At 42.3% G+C, this 14,936-nt stretch overlaps 1 protein-coding gene across 5 annotated transcripts in view; it reads left to right on the forward strand.

Annotated features, from left to right (window-relative positions):
* The window catches only part of GSG1L (GSG1 like), an 84,481-nt gene that overhangs the window by 33,234 nt on the left and 36,311 nt on the right, over positions 1–14,936 (forward strand). For all 5 annotated transcript variants that reach the window (XR_012631075.1, XR_012631076.1, XM_074885535.1 and 2 more), the window contains 2 exons: positions 4,079–4,190; positions 8,502–8,669. Coding sequence is in view for 3 of the 5 variants with exons in the window: in XM_074885535.1 (XP_074741636.1) it covers positions 4,079–4,190; positions 8,502–8,669 (280 nt within the window). In the remaining 2 variants the exon portion in view is untranslated. The remainder of the gene's footprint in view (positions 1–4,078; positions 4,191–8,501; positions 8,670–14,936) is intronic.

A 14,936-nucleotide genomic window follows, 5' to 3' on the forward strand; every position in this document is an offset into this window, starting at 1 on the left:
CAGAATAAAACCTGGGGACTGTAAGACTCTCTTATCCCCATTTAGCTATCACATTTTTCACTACAATTTTTTGTTCCTTTGGAACAAGCACAGCATGATAAATTTGCCTCTTGCCAGGGAGAAGTGAAAATACATATTCCTGATTTCACAACAGCAATGCAATAATTAGCCCTCCCCTAGACCGCACAGCCATTACCATAGCCATAGCCTGAGCCTCCATTTTCAGCATCATCACACTGATTATCCAATAGAAAATGAAAAACATGTAGTGTTGAAAATTCTTTCTTCCGTGTTAATCCTAAAGGTGAAGACTTGATGATTCAAACCAAAGAAAGAAGCCCATCTTGTTCATTAGCAAAATTGAGAATGAAAAGGGTTCTAGTAATCACACTTAGGAGCAACCCCAAGAGTAATCTGGGGACATGTACATCTCTCAGAACAACAATGCTCAGTCTGTACTTGGAGCTCTTCAGTGTATGAACTTGAGGAAGTCACTTCTCTAAAAGAAGTTATCAAATCTAACCATGTAATTAAGTGCCCCTTCACTTCTGTGCTGGCTAAAAACTCCACTTCCCAGGATTTATACAAGCAACCAGCCACAGCTGGCTTTTGTGAGCACACCTGCATGGAACTCTCTGGCAGAAAGAATTTTATTCTACTGTATTTCAAGCTGAAAGAGATTATAACAGGCAGTGTACATTCTGTGAAGGAGTTTGTATCTTCAGGGATAGCTCCAAATTGTGAATTAGTGGTGTAAAACTTAGATCAGAAGTAGAGCTGAGAGGACAAAAATAATCTGGTAAAAACTGCCAAAGCATATTTTTCAGTTTTGGATGTAATTTGGATTTTTAAAAAAAGTCAGTTCAATTTTAAAAATCAAACTATGTGGAATTCTTCAGCATTCAAATGATTATTTCCATATTGCTTCTCTTTCTCTTCACCATTAACTGCAGTTTTAAAGTTTTGTAAAGATTATGAAGTTTTCTTTCCTACACATCTTTCTATTTTTATTTTCCCTCTTTATAAGTACATTGTCACAATGTTCCAAATATAAACTTTAAAAATTTTACAGGAAAAAAGGATAGAAAAATGGGAAGAAGAAAAAAAAAAAACCCCAAACCAAAAACCCCAAAACACCGCTAGTTGTTATTTTCAGTGACAGAGATATCAGAAGGAAGAAGAAAAGTGTATTTATTTAAGCTTAGCATATTTATAACGACAGAGTTTAATAGAAAATAGGTAATGAAGAGGACTTTGCCTTGCAGCAACACACCTCTCATTAAATTCATGCTAGAATTCCCTCCTAAAAGTGCAATGGGATCTTCATATTCTCATAGCTCAACATCTAAAGGCTAGGAAAAATTATCCTAACAGTGTGGCCACTTATTGCTGTTTCTTCTTTCTTACAAGTCATTAAAAAACTCCCACAACATCGTGAATTTTGGTATCCTTCTCAACCTTATACAAATTAAAATACTTACATATGTCTCTTATGTAATATTTATAATAAAGCATTTTAATTCATGTGATATATTCCATAAATAACATTTTTAGTAAAGGTATCTGAAAATGCTTTAAAATATATTGTCTTTTCCGAATTTAGTTCCTTAAGCTCTCCCATTACTGACACCTAGAAACAGCTCTGGTCCTGAAAGGCTAATGATCTCAAGCCAACTGTAAATGATCAGTGTTTCTGTGCTCCCATCCAATCCAGTCACTCCAGTCCACCATACTATCGGGATTTTCCATCTACAAGCAACTGTTGCCCTGGACCCCAGGTGGGTGGGCATACAAGCATTTTCTCCTCTTTGTCCAGCCTTAAGCAGCCAGTTGGAGGAAAAGATGATCTTGTAAATTTATTGATTTCTGTTATAGGCATTTTATTTTATCCAAAATGTGACCATTAAACGTACAACAAAAAGTACCATAGGATATCCCCATGGAGAACCCGGCAAGGCATAGCTAAAATAGACCAAACTGATGGGTGGCATCAGGAACAAGCCAAACCAAAAGTGCATGAAACAGCACGATGAAAGAAAGACTCGTATTGTTTTGTTATAGCTGATACATGGCATAATGCCCCTGACCCTCCCTGTCATTAGGAAGCCAAAGCAATAAATGTCACATTTTCACTGTGGTCCCTGTGTTACAGCAGGTCTTGCTGATGACCTCCTACTTACCTCTATCAGTGGGCTGTCATCCTGGCCTCCCGCAGCAAAAGGTCTGAACGTTGCTGAAACCCCATTAAGGTCTTGCATGACAGAACAGAGCAGCTCAGCCTTGCTGAAGATAGTCCTGGCTGTGTCAATCCTCCTGATGGCTCTGAGTGACTATGACATGTCTCAGGGCAGTCTGTAATATTTTATTAAGGTTGAAAAATTACTGACAGTAGGTATAGGAACAGAGAACTCCAGACTTTAAGATCAACACCACAACTGTCAGCTGGAGAAAAATCCACTGGTTTAAAAAGTACAGCAGGTTCCCAGAGAATTCTGGAAATTAAATATAGCCAGAAATAAGCAAGGTGTGTACCGGTTTGCTGTGCTCCCATTAGTCTGCCCACCCTGCCAAAATATCACTTCTTCTGATGTGAATTGCTCTTTCCACCTCCTAACTTTGCAGTGTGTCACACCGACATGAAGCAGTTGAGCAAGTCACCACAGCTTCTTGTAATAAAATGTTTTATTTTAGCCTTTGCAGTTGTTTGTATCAAAAATGACATTTGTCTTGCTGAAGGTCCTGCTTAACATACCCACAACACAAACATGACATTCCCTGACTTCCCTCCCCCAGAATTGCCCTGAATCATCCACATGTCTGGTGAGACTAATGAAGTGCTTTAGAATCTGAAAGTAATCGGGAAAGAAGAGCTAAAATTGGGGTCTGGGGAAGGAAAATTAGCATCTTCCACATGGAGGAAGGGCAACTGCAGAAGAAAGTAGATGGTCAGAGATAACGTAAATGGCAGATTTGGTTAAGGTGCAAAGTGTAACCTGTTGGATCACATTGTACCCCACTGTGGCAAAACATCAGCATTTCTAAGTGCCTTGACCTGTCATTGCAGCACAAGGAGCTTTTGATATCTGTAGGTCCAAGGTCTATTTGGGATATGATGATCTTGCCCCACTTGTTAGCTAACAGCCTGGACCCATGCTTTTCGTGGGCTCAGCTGGGAGCATCATTGTGCACTGCCTAGGTACTAAAGCAGACACACCCCAAATTATTGTAGCTAGAAAATTCTCCAAGCATCAGAGCTGACCCTGGCCACCAACTTCTTGAAAAGTGGGGTTTGAATTTCCTCAGAGAGATGTCTAAATGTAAAGTTCAGGCAGTTTTTTCTGCTTAAGCTGAAGAACCATGCTGGCCAGCTAAGTGACAGAACAAACTCAGGCTACCCTGTGATTTAACTGCAACCCTGTTCTTTAACATCACGGTGAGTAGAGTGTCTAATACATTGTCTATTCTTCACCCAGTTGTAGTTATCTCAGCAAAATATAATGGTGTCACTAAAGCAAGCATCATCGATATTGTCCATCGAAAATATTCCTATGGTGTCCTCTCACCACACATCATCAGGAATACTGAGTTCACTTAACTTCCTTGTGTAACTTCCAAGTGTTTTATAAGTGTTCAAATTTATAAATCTTAGCAACTGTTTGGATAAAATATCGTTGTTTGGCGTTAACACATTCAATCTTTCATTGCCTACAGAAGCCTCTCTCTTTATTCTCTTACCTGAGGCCTGTCTGTGATGGGCTGAGTGAGATAACTTGTGGGTGGCATACCCCTGTTTTGCAGCAGCAAGGTTGGTGGCGATGCTAATTGTGCAACATTTTATTCAACGATTTTCTTTCTTTAACTCTTCTCTTAATTGAGAATTCAGTATGATGTAAAATAATGAGTTCTCAGTCACACCTTTCCTCTGCCCATACAGTTCCCTCCTCCACAGTAGAATAGGAGTCATAAAAGTACAACAAAGACTTTTTTCTGAGCTTTCAAAGCACTTCCAGCAGTAGCTATCTCAAGAATTATACAAAACATTAGCACAAAAATTCCTGTTATAATCCCTGCTTCTCAGGTCTCTTGGGGATGGTGGCACACATGATGTATACTCAAGTTTTCCAAGTGACAGTCAGCCTTGGGCCAGAGGACTGGCGACCACATTCTTGGGACTATGGATGGTCCTTCTGGTAAGTGTCACCACCAGTTAATATCTTTTCATTTTTGACTTGTTCTATCAGTCTGTTGGGAGATTGTACATGTCATCTCAAATTTCCAGGAACACACATGTGAGTTTCTAGCTGCCAAAATGCTAGGAGCAAAAACCCACCGTGGCTGTACAATTGTCGAGGTGTAGAGGACAGTTATCAGTGACTGTGCAGCAGCAGCTGTGCATATCAGCAGGTACATAGCATTTGTAAATAAACAGCAGCCACAATTACCAACACAGATTGAGCACTCTCATTAAAGTTCAATTTAGGTACATAATTGCCATGGCATTTCAGAGACTTCTAGCTTTTTTTTGTTTTGTTTTTGTTTTTAATTAATGTCTCAGTTGAACCTCATAGTGCAACTTTTAACAACTGCAGAGGAAGGCGTAGTGCTCCTGGCACCATGATACTTCCCTGTGGATCATGGGGAGGCTTGGGAAAATGGACATGACATTTTAGAAACTGACTTTTTTTTTTTTTTTCTCTACCTTTCCCATTTATCTTTCAAAAATCACATAAAAATAATTTGGCCAAGATATGCCAACTGTGTTATACTGCTTGCAACTTTATAAGAAGCTTAACAAGAATAGGAGACTGTGGAGAATACAAATATCTGCAAACAACATTCACATCTCTCTAGAGGCATCAGCCTCTTTGAATGGCTAGGGAAAATACTTTCTTTTTTTCATTTCTAAATATAGTGTATTATTTTCATTCCATCTCAAATCAGAGACAACAACCTTTGCTAACAGTAATAAATAAATACAGATACTTCTTTTGCACAGCACTGCAGGGGATTATTAGTCTTTGCTTCTTCCCTCACGATACTGTGTTTTATGGGAAGAGTTACTAACATTTTAGTAACATGTTACAAAATATAAATCGCATTATATTTAAAAAACAGCTTATTTTATGTATCAATAATGAATATTTATTGCACATGATGATGAACTTATAAATATGCTGCATTCATATATTTTTATTATTTATATAAAATATTTATAAGAATTATGTCGGGACCTATTAGGCCTCACTGTGTAGGACGCTGGAGATACCCACAAGCAGGCAAATAAGGGGGAGCAATTCAGCTCTTCCCATATTCCTGAAGTGGGGCCTCAGCTTCACTCCAAACAGTGACTGTTGGTTCAATAGCTCAAGCTATTGCTGTCACAAAGCAGCTTCTCAGATTTGGTAACCTCTCTCACTGCCCTCATGCCTTCCAAGGCAATGCAGTTGCCTATGCAGGACGCTGGGCAAGATGCACACATCAACTCAGTAACTCCCCTGGGACAGACATGAACAGCAGCAGCATTTTCAGCTTGCAGTGGTGCTCAGCAGCCTGAGGAAGGCCATGGGGTTCCTCATGCCATGTCAGTGACTGGTAGCAGACCTGGCAAAGGAAGGTCTGAAACTCAAACACAGGAAAAACAAGGCTTCTTCCTTCCAGCTAACACCGAACCACCACTGCTGTATGGACTAGAGAGCTTCCTCTGGCATCACCCAGACTTGAACACCTTCTTTAAGAAGGGTTAAAAACAAATGCCTACCCAGCCTGGTGGAGTTTGGAAACCGCACATGTAGGAATTTCCTTCTGGGTTCAGGTGATGGCCTGAAGCATGAACTTTAAATAACCCTAAACCAGTAGTGCAAACATCACATTTACAGCCTTCTGTAAAAAGTACCACTGCAGCATCCTACTAGGCAATCTGTCAGAGCAGAGAGAATGGTAACACCACTGAAAAGTGAGGCCAGGGAACAGCCTCCTCATAACCAAGACACAAAGGGCATGAGCCGAGATCTAGACTGCCATTTTGTTTCCCAAGTGCCAAAGGGAAAATTATTTTTTTTTGGTGACTATTTCCCCTCTATTAAACGGGAAGGATAAAATTACCTCTCCTCAAAATGAGGATCTGTTTGTGATCTGCTCCGATGTCCCGGGATTGAAAACGCACCTCTTGGTCCCTGTTATGTTACCCCATTGTCAAGCCTTTGGCAATGCCTGGAGGTTGGGCTGTGCTCTGGCACAAGCCAGGATTGGGCAGGGGATTCTCTAGGCAGGGGGTTTCAGTGGCTCTGAGGATCAGTGGATGTTCAAGCTCAGCCCCTCTAGAAGGAAAACAAATACAAAAACCTGTGCTGTTTGAGCCACCAAGGAACTTGAGAGCCAGCCCTGAGCTCAGCTACCAGAGGCACTATAGGTGCCGTCCCAACACATCTGGGGCACAGCTGGCATGGAGGTGCACTGCTGTTAAAGAGGTCTTCACCTAATGTAGGATGTAACTCTTACAGGTAGGAGAACCACTCTTTACGCTTAAAAATAAACAGCATTTAACCAAGGTCCATAAAAACTAAAACATATTAATCATAATTGTCTCATTATTATTGTTTACGAAATGCTAGATCTGAGGTCACATTGAGAGTCTTCATTCTGTATTTCCTTCTCTGAACTTTTCAGCATTTCTGAGTTAATGATTAGAAATTATCAGAAACTTTCAAGAGAAATATTCCTCCGTTTGTCATTCCCCAGGCACAACCAGGCACGGTGGAGCATGTGGTTTCAGCTGGCTTCATCCTTGATATTGTTTAGGAGCCCAGCTGGAAATGTTCAGAGTTGTCAGAGCTTTTCCACACACTCCGTGGAGAAGGAAGACACTTGCCAGGCTTCCCTGTGCCTGGGCACTCACATATAGCATGAGTTTCCTTTCCACTTCTCCACCCAGCCATGGTAAACCTAAGGGAACTTCATCACCCCAGGGTTCACTGCACTTCCTTCTCATCTGATTCCACCTGGAAAACAGGTTAAAAAATGACTAGAAAAGGGCTGCCACCACACACTTCATTGCCATGGGAGTCCCTAAAGGACTTGTTATGCACTGAATTTTGAAATCATTGAAATGAGCCATTTCTGTTTACTTAAATATTTTTTTTCCCAGATTTTTCAGTTCATGAATATGTGTTCTTTTTCAAGTTTTGTCTAATCTGAAATGAAAAACTGTTTCCTTGTCTGCAGATCCTTTGCAGAATGGGAAAACAGCTCATGCTGAGGGCTCTGTTGATAATGTGTATTTATAAGATAATGCTACTGTGTCTGTATTCTTTCTGTTCTGCATAATTTATATCAATGTTAAATTTGGTTATAGAAAAGGTGAAAGCAAGGAGCAGGTAAAGTAGCTGCCACAGATGATTAAGCTAATCCAAGTTAGTTAGGAAGCCACTGTGAACTACATATAGCTGGAGCTGATGGGCTGAATGTGAAGTCAAGGGAAGCCTGAACACAGATAAGCTCTGCAGACAAAAGGAGGAGTTCAGTGCCTTTTTTTGTAGCCCCATTTCATGCTCAAAAAGCATCTAAACTCCTTGGGGTCACGAGTTCCCTCCAGCCACATCTGAACTTGAGATCAGTGAGGTAAAGGCTGGAGGAGAGGTGTGCAGGGAGGGCAGAAGGAACCCGGGGGGAAACCCAGTCCACGAGCAGGAAGCAGAGCAGCTCCCAGCTGAACTCTCCTTGCCAGGAGACCCAGGACAACACTTGCTGCTGTTCCGGGCTGGCATTGGGGCAGTCACTTTTTTTCTTTCACTTTCCTTCTCTCTCTGTCTCACCATGCTCCTGGTCAGTACTTGCAAGTGTCCTGCCACTGGCTGCCCAAGGTTGACTAGCATTGCCTGCACACTTGGGGCACTGCCCTCAGGTTGGATCTCTCCACACAATGGAAGTGCTGTCTTCTATTCTGGTCAGGCTTTCAGAGACCAGATATAAGCCAGGAATGCTAGAAATGTCCATGAACCAGGAAAGAAGGAAATACAATAGTCTGTTGAAGGCATAAAAACTGGAATAGAAACCATCCTTGCAATAGTGTTGTGCAGAGTCCATCTCCCGTGGTTGCTGGAGAACTTCCACTGGTCCAAAAGACGTGCTCTCTGGGGCATCACTCCTTCAGGGAGTTCATTACTGCTCTGTAGATTTTAGCACTTGTCTGCAAGGCTCTGAAACATTTCAAAGGCAAGTCAAGAGGTGTTTGACTCTTCTGTCAGAGTGCACCAAGTGTTCACATTAGCACTGACACATGGCTTTCCATGGGATGAAAGTTGTGCCCAGCCCCTAGCCCCACATCCTACCTGCATGCCTGAGCATGTGCCACAGGTCATTGGAGGTAAGATGAAGAGAACAGGTTTGTCACCACTGACTTACCTGCCTCGTCGCATCTTGTGTATGTGTGTCTCTTGGCGTCAGAAATATAACATGAGCTGCTGTCTTAATCCAGCTCTGTCTGCTGGTTTCTCTCTCCACAGCCTGGCATGGGGCTCTTTCACCTGCTGCATGGCGGCCTCCGTTACTACCTTGAACTCTTACACTAAGACTGTCATTGAGTTCAGACACAAGCGCAAAATCTTTGAGCAGGGCTTTCGAGAAGAGCAGAACTTCCTAGACCGGGAAGCCATCAAGTACTTCAGAGAAAGGTCAGTGCAGTCAGTCGCTCCATCAGTGGAGTTTTTCATGGACTCTGCTAGTCTCAAAAATCCAGGCTCTCACCCATTTCAGCACATGTGGGTGAAGTCTCTGAGATACTTGGAGAAGATCTGTGTTAAAGACAAACACTAAAGATCCTCCTTGATATGTTTTTTCTTAAATTCTGTGATGTCCCAGTGCCTGCCTTTTCTTATATACTCATTAAAACACAAGACCGGCAAGTCATTACAGTATGCATCTGATTCATAGGAATTCATAAGAAGTTATGCTGCCAATGCAAGACAATTTTCCCTCTCTGGAAAGGTAAAATTGTGGGGATATAACAAATGTTACAGCCATCCTTTCTCAGCACGTGTAATAGGCACTCCCAAATAATCCTAATGGCTGCTGAGACATTTTCCAGCCACCACTAGGCCACTTTGGAGTTGCCATCTTCCATAGCCACATGCCTACAGCCCATCCTAGGCTCCTCCACACAACGCATCCTCCTGAGCTCCCCCATACAACCCATCCTCCTCCTGAGCTCCTCCACACAAATGTAGCGCATACATCATATTGCACTGCAGAAATATCCACACAGTGCCACCCATACTGCTACCAGGGTCTTTGATGGACTCTAAGTCCTGTCTGAGCCCTGAAGGCCCAGAGATGCTCCTTTACACTGCCTGTCACCACATGCTGCCCACCGGCTGCACTGCTCACCCCATGCACTCTTAGCCGGTGCATGTGCCTGCACTGGGATACTTGGTGCCCTTGTTCTTTCATGAGAAGATTAAGGCTTTGCTTAAAATTGCAGAACATGAAGAACACACAAATATTGACCTTACACAGCGGGGAAGGTGTGTGATGGACTCCATAGGGGTACCTTCACGGAATGAGGAGCTGATAAGTACAGAGAATCCTCACCAAAAGCCTATTGTTGGAAGTAATATAAAGATATTTTGGGGACAGAAAACATAAGGAGGATTCATTCTGGTTCTTCTGACCAATGTGGCAGTTTCTCAGTGGTGGAAGAGAGTGGTTGGGAATCTCTGAGAAGACAGAAGATTTGAAATAATCAAACATTTTAGAAGCTAAGTGAGGAGCTCTCCTGAGCAGGAAGAATGAGAGAACTTCCATGCTTATTGCTTTGCTTTGGTTACCCAACCTTAACCAGTAGTTTCCATTGTTATAGGTATTCCTCTACCAATTTCCAAGTTTTCACTCTACCTTTCAGACAGTCTGGAAGGATGAGAGAAATGAGTCAAACAACCATGATTTTCCTAATTTTGCATTTAGAGATGACAGTGAATTTTTAAAAACACTGTGTGTGAGAAAAAAACCCCAGACACAGTGAAGAGGAATTGGTCAGCATGTGCCTCAGGAGAAATCAAAAATCAGTGAGGGAAAACAGTCAGCCGAGGGAAAACAGTCAGCTGAATTACTGAAGTGAGAATTGCAGATGAGAGACCGGCAGAATTGTAAGCAACAGAATATGTTGAGTTACATTGGGAAATGCTAAGGAAACTTGATAATGTACCACTACTGCCCTTTCTGAAACAGTAAATAGCAAAAAACATTAATGGCATAGAGGACAGTAAACCTCTTTATCTCACATAGGTACTGTGTGGTTTGATTTTGATTCCTCTTGCACTTGCCATGTTATACAGCCCTCCCCGCCCCTTTTTACCTACTTGTAACTCCATACCACGTAACACTTTACAACCAAATCCATGTTGGACTAGTTGTAATCACCCCAACATGCTGGATAAACAGGTGAAGGGCCCCAAGGAATGACCTCAAGCTGAAAGCACCATCAAGACTTTTTCAGTTCTCTTGGAAGGAAGGTTTGAACCTAACTGATGCAACTAGCAGGGTGTTTGACACGCACATGTCCAAGGCAAGTAACAAGTCCCACCTCGGCCAGTACAAACCAATGTGGTTTTTAACTCTTATTTTATATGTATCATTCAAAACAAGCTCCATACTAGGCAACGTGTACAGAACAGCCTATTCCTTGTGACTGCTCTGTAGACAGGTCAGAGCCACCCTGACCAGTACACAGAGACAATGCTTTGTCTCTACACTTGCTTTATGACTGAACTGTGTATTTTATTCTGTCCTTCCTGTTCATTTTGAATATGTGTGAACAAGTCACTTGTTGGTCACATCCTCCAAGCCCCTCCACACACACTTGGCAAACACAGCTCAAGCATGTGGTGTTCCCAAACTTCATGATTATGACTTTCTTTTTTTATATCACATTATTTTAATTGTTGTATCTGAATAGAAAATAAGAAGCCCAGAGACAGTGTTACCATGGGATCATTCCACAGATTTAAAGCTGTGCAGCATTACATCCATTTTTTTTTTTTTTTTTAAGTTAGCATATTCACGATCAGCTTCGCTACTGTGACCTGGGAATACTCTGAGACTGCAGGGGTCCAGGGATCACTAACTGGCAACACAGTGTTGCTACATGCTGTGGGTGCCAGCAGTCCCAGCAAGCACACAACTTCCTCTAGCTCCCATCTTCCTTTGCACAAATAGAAAATAACTTAAATTCTCTTTCTTTCCTGTGCATATACCCAGGGATACTTCACATTCCCTCCTACTCCTACACCTCCATGTTCCTTTTCATATCTCATAAATAAAACCCTCCAGCCTTTCTTTCCTTCCAGTTACTTTGTACATATCAGCACCCTCTTTGCACGTTCCTTTGCCTCAGTACACATCCAGCACGCGCTGTACACACGCCATCTAGCCTCTGTGGTGAATAGACTTTGTGCAATAGGCAGTTTTCTAAGAGCAACGTATTTCTAGTGGAAGTGAAACTTTAGCATTATTCCCAACAGCTGCAGTTTATCTTCTGGGAGACAGGGAAGAAAAGTGTTAGCCCCATCTTGCCTGATAAAAGTTGTTTGTTGGAATGTTCTTCTGCAGGCCCCTTCTCCCAGAGAAGACATTTGCTTTATGAAGAATACTGACAGTAGAATACTGCTAATCTTCCAAGTACTTCCTCAAACATAATTGTATTTCACTTAATTTTAATAGCCAGTAACTGCATATAACACAGAATATTTACTAGAGACGTATTAGATGAAAGAGCTGAAATACTCTCTTAAGAGCTCCCAATTCAACAATTCACCACCCAGCACAGGAGATGCAGGGGATGAGCCACATCAATGCATGCCTTGCTGTCCTGACCCCCTCCTCCATCAGCTCACCCCATCCCCTCCCCTAGCATGTCAGCCTCGCACAGGCTGCATTGCTGCTGCTTGTTAACTTCAGTCTCTGCATCCTAAGAACCGCCTCAGCTGTGAAGAACATAAGAAAGACCTTTAAAACTACATGAATGTATGTGTACAGCCCAAATGCTGCTCCACAGCCTGGTTTGACTCCACCTTAAACAGCGCATAGAGTAATCCAGCCCTAAGTCCACACCTAAGCACAACCAGGTTGCAAACAGAGGCAACTTACATAGAGACAGCCAAATTCTCTGACTACCTGCAACTGCACACGCACAGACTTTGCCTCTCAACAGCTAAGTGTCGTACTGTTTCTATCACTGGGAAAACATTTAAACAGCTCCTGAAAAATCAAATATTCATGATGTTATATTCAACAATTATTTCCTTCTCAGGCCTGGGATACTTTGAAAAGTCCAGACAAAGTAGACTGTAGTTCACACCATAAAATCAAAAGATATTACAACTCTTCAGATATAAAAGATACGACAGCCCTAAGAGTAACTCTAAACAGAACAGTTAAATAATACAGGCTTGGAGGTATTATTCATGTATTAAATGTTCTATAAAATTATCAGTAGAATTATCTGCAACATGTCAGCTTTCAGTCTTTGTCCTATTATTGGTTGTCCTTCCTTGTTCTCTGGTTTTCGTTTAACTGAGTATTTGTCTATAACTTTTGCTCATCTTTTTCAATTTTTTAGTTTATTAGGTGTCAGTTCATAATAGGTATCTCCCTTCCCTCTCAATTCCTCTTTCTGTTCTGTTTCACATTAATACTCTTGCCCCATATCATCCTGAGCATTGTCCATTGTCTACAGTTCACCCCAGCTAGCAGAGGAGGAACTCTCCACGTATCTTTCTGCTTCCTTTGCTCTGAGGATCCTTCCAGATAAGTCAAAGGGACAGGGATTTTTTTGTTGTCTCCTATTTAGTCTGATAAACTATATGTGACAGTCAGCTGAAGGAATGTCAACATGCCAGGACCTTCTCCTCTTCCACTACCCAGCTATTTGTCTTCTGTGGGCCCTGCAGCACACACATAATGGTTCCAGGGCCACTGTCCCTTTGCCACTGTCTGCTGCCACAGAGATGTAGCTGCTCCACAGTGGGGTCATGCCATGACATCCCACGCTTTCCTCCCTACCCTGCACAAGTGTACCTGTAAGGTCATGAGAAAATAAGGCCCACAAGCAAGGGGACTGGGGTAACCCTTCCAGTGCAGCACTAACTTCAGTGCACCCAGACTACCAAATCTTCAGCTTTCTTAGTGTAACATCTAATAAATGTACAACCATCTAGTTTGGGGGTTTTAAAAAGGCAGTGAGAGGAAGGCAAGATAGAAATCAGTAGCAGATGTAGCAGTTTTAGCAGCTTTGCCCATATGGCTGTGTAATAATTAGGATACATTTACAAGAATTGTGCTCACTTAGACCAACTGGCTACACCAACACTATCATCACATCTGTTCAGGCAAGGGACAGTGTAGGTAGGTTATTCACACTGAATGCCTTTCCCAAGCTTGTTCACAGTTTCTTGCCTTCCTTTTTTTTTACATATTAAAAAAGCCCCTTTCAGTCACTCCCCACCACCTTTCCCAGTTCCCAGAACTCTGGTGGACTTTGCTTTCAGGTAAGGAACAAAAACTTTCACCTTCTTTGGTATGCTGGGGGAAAGGCAGAAAGTGTTAGTGGGGCAGATGGAGACCCTGGGCAATAGTCACAGCTGCTGGAACATGGACAGCTGAGGCTATGGGGAGGAAGACTTGGGGCAAGGGAACGCAGAGACTTGGGGTGAGAGTACGTGAGGATTTAAGCCTGGGGTCAGGGATAGGGGGTCTGAAAGGGTGGAAATAAAACCCAGGTGAGCTCCTTGTGTAGAGCTAGTCACTGCCTTGAGCTATGAATAACAAGTTAGTGAAGCAATATGAGAAAACTTGAATTACCCATTGCCTTCTTTTACTGTTGACAAGAGGAGAAAGAGTAGCAGCTTTTTGAAATGCATCTATGCCTGGTCAAGTTGCTTGGGCCAGGGGTGTTGAGTCTCATTGGAGCTGAAGCCACTGCAGACAGGGGTAAGGAGGTTAGCCCACCCCGGCACCGGTGGGAGAGGGGACCCTAGAGATCAGCATAGCCCTGTCTCCAGTCTGATAGCCAGCCTTTTGCTCCCTGTGAAGCAAATCTCACTTACTAGGTGTTGTTAAACGAACACACAAATTTAGCAAGTAAACCTGGAAGATTCAGCCTTCCACAGTTCACTCATCCATAGCACAGCATTTGCCAACTTGCAGCTGTCCATCAACACCCATTGTGGCATTGTAGCTGATTTCACATTTTTCTTGCTGACAGAACCCTTACTCTGATCTGCGAAACCAACCCAACATCAGGCAGATGCTACTGGTGAAATTCTAGCGTGAACTGAGTTCAAACTGCCATTGATACCAGTGCAGACAAAATGTCTTTGCAGGGATAGAAAATGTAGTTTTGAAGTGCTAGGAGCAGTTTGAAACAGACAGCAGGATTAAAGCTATTGCAGAGATAATAAATCAAGACTACTCCAAACACAATGAGAATCAGAACTTTCCAATTCATAGCATAAGCTATTTTTTTCCTTTTTTGTACATTTCTCTAATTGTATCTTTCTCACAGCTTTCTTTCTCTAACTCCATTGTACTCATAAGATGTCGTGCAGATCATATCAATGCTTTCCAAAGACATGCCAACCTTTTGCTCTGATTTCCTCCTTGGCCACCTAGATATCTGAACCAGTTTTAAGCTGCTGACCTACCATACATCCCATTTACAGAGTCAGTATCTTTTCATATGGACATCAGTAAGAATTTCCAATCTGACTATTCACCTTTTATTAGCACACAGGGATGAGTGTAACATTCTGCCTTGGATTTATTCTGTACTTTATTCTGCAACACAGGAAGGTTTATCCGCAGAGCTGTTCCTTCTGGAAAATTACACGGACTGGCACTTAAATGGTGTAGCACTAGCAACATACCCACTTTCAACACACATGTAC

The sequence above is a fragment of the Strix uralensis genome, chromosome 16, assembly GCF_047716275.1.
Source record: "Strix uralensis isolate ZFMK-TIS-50842 chromosome 16, bStrUra1, whole genome shotgun sequence".
NCBI lineage: Eukaryota > Metazoa > Chordata > Aves > Strigiformes > Strigidae > Strix > Strix uralensis.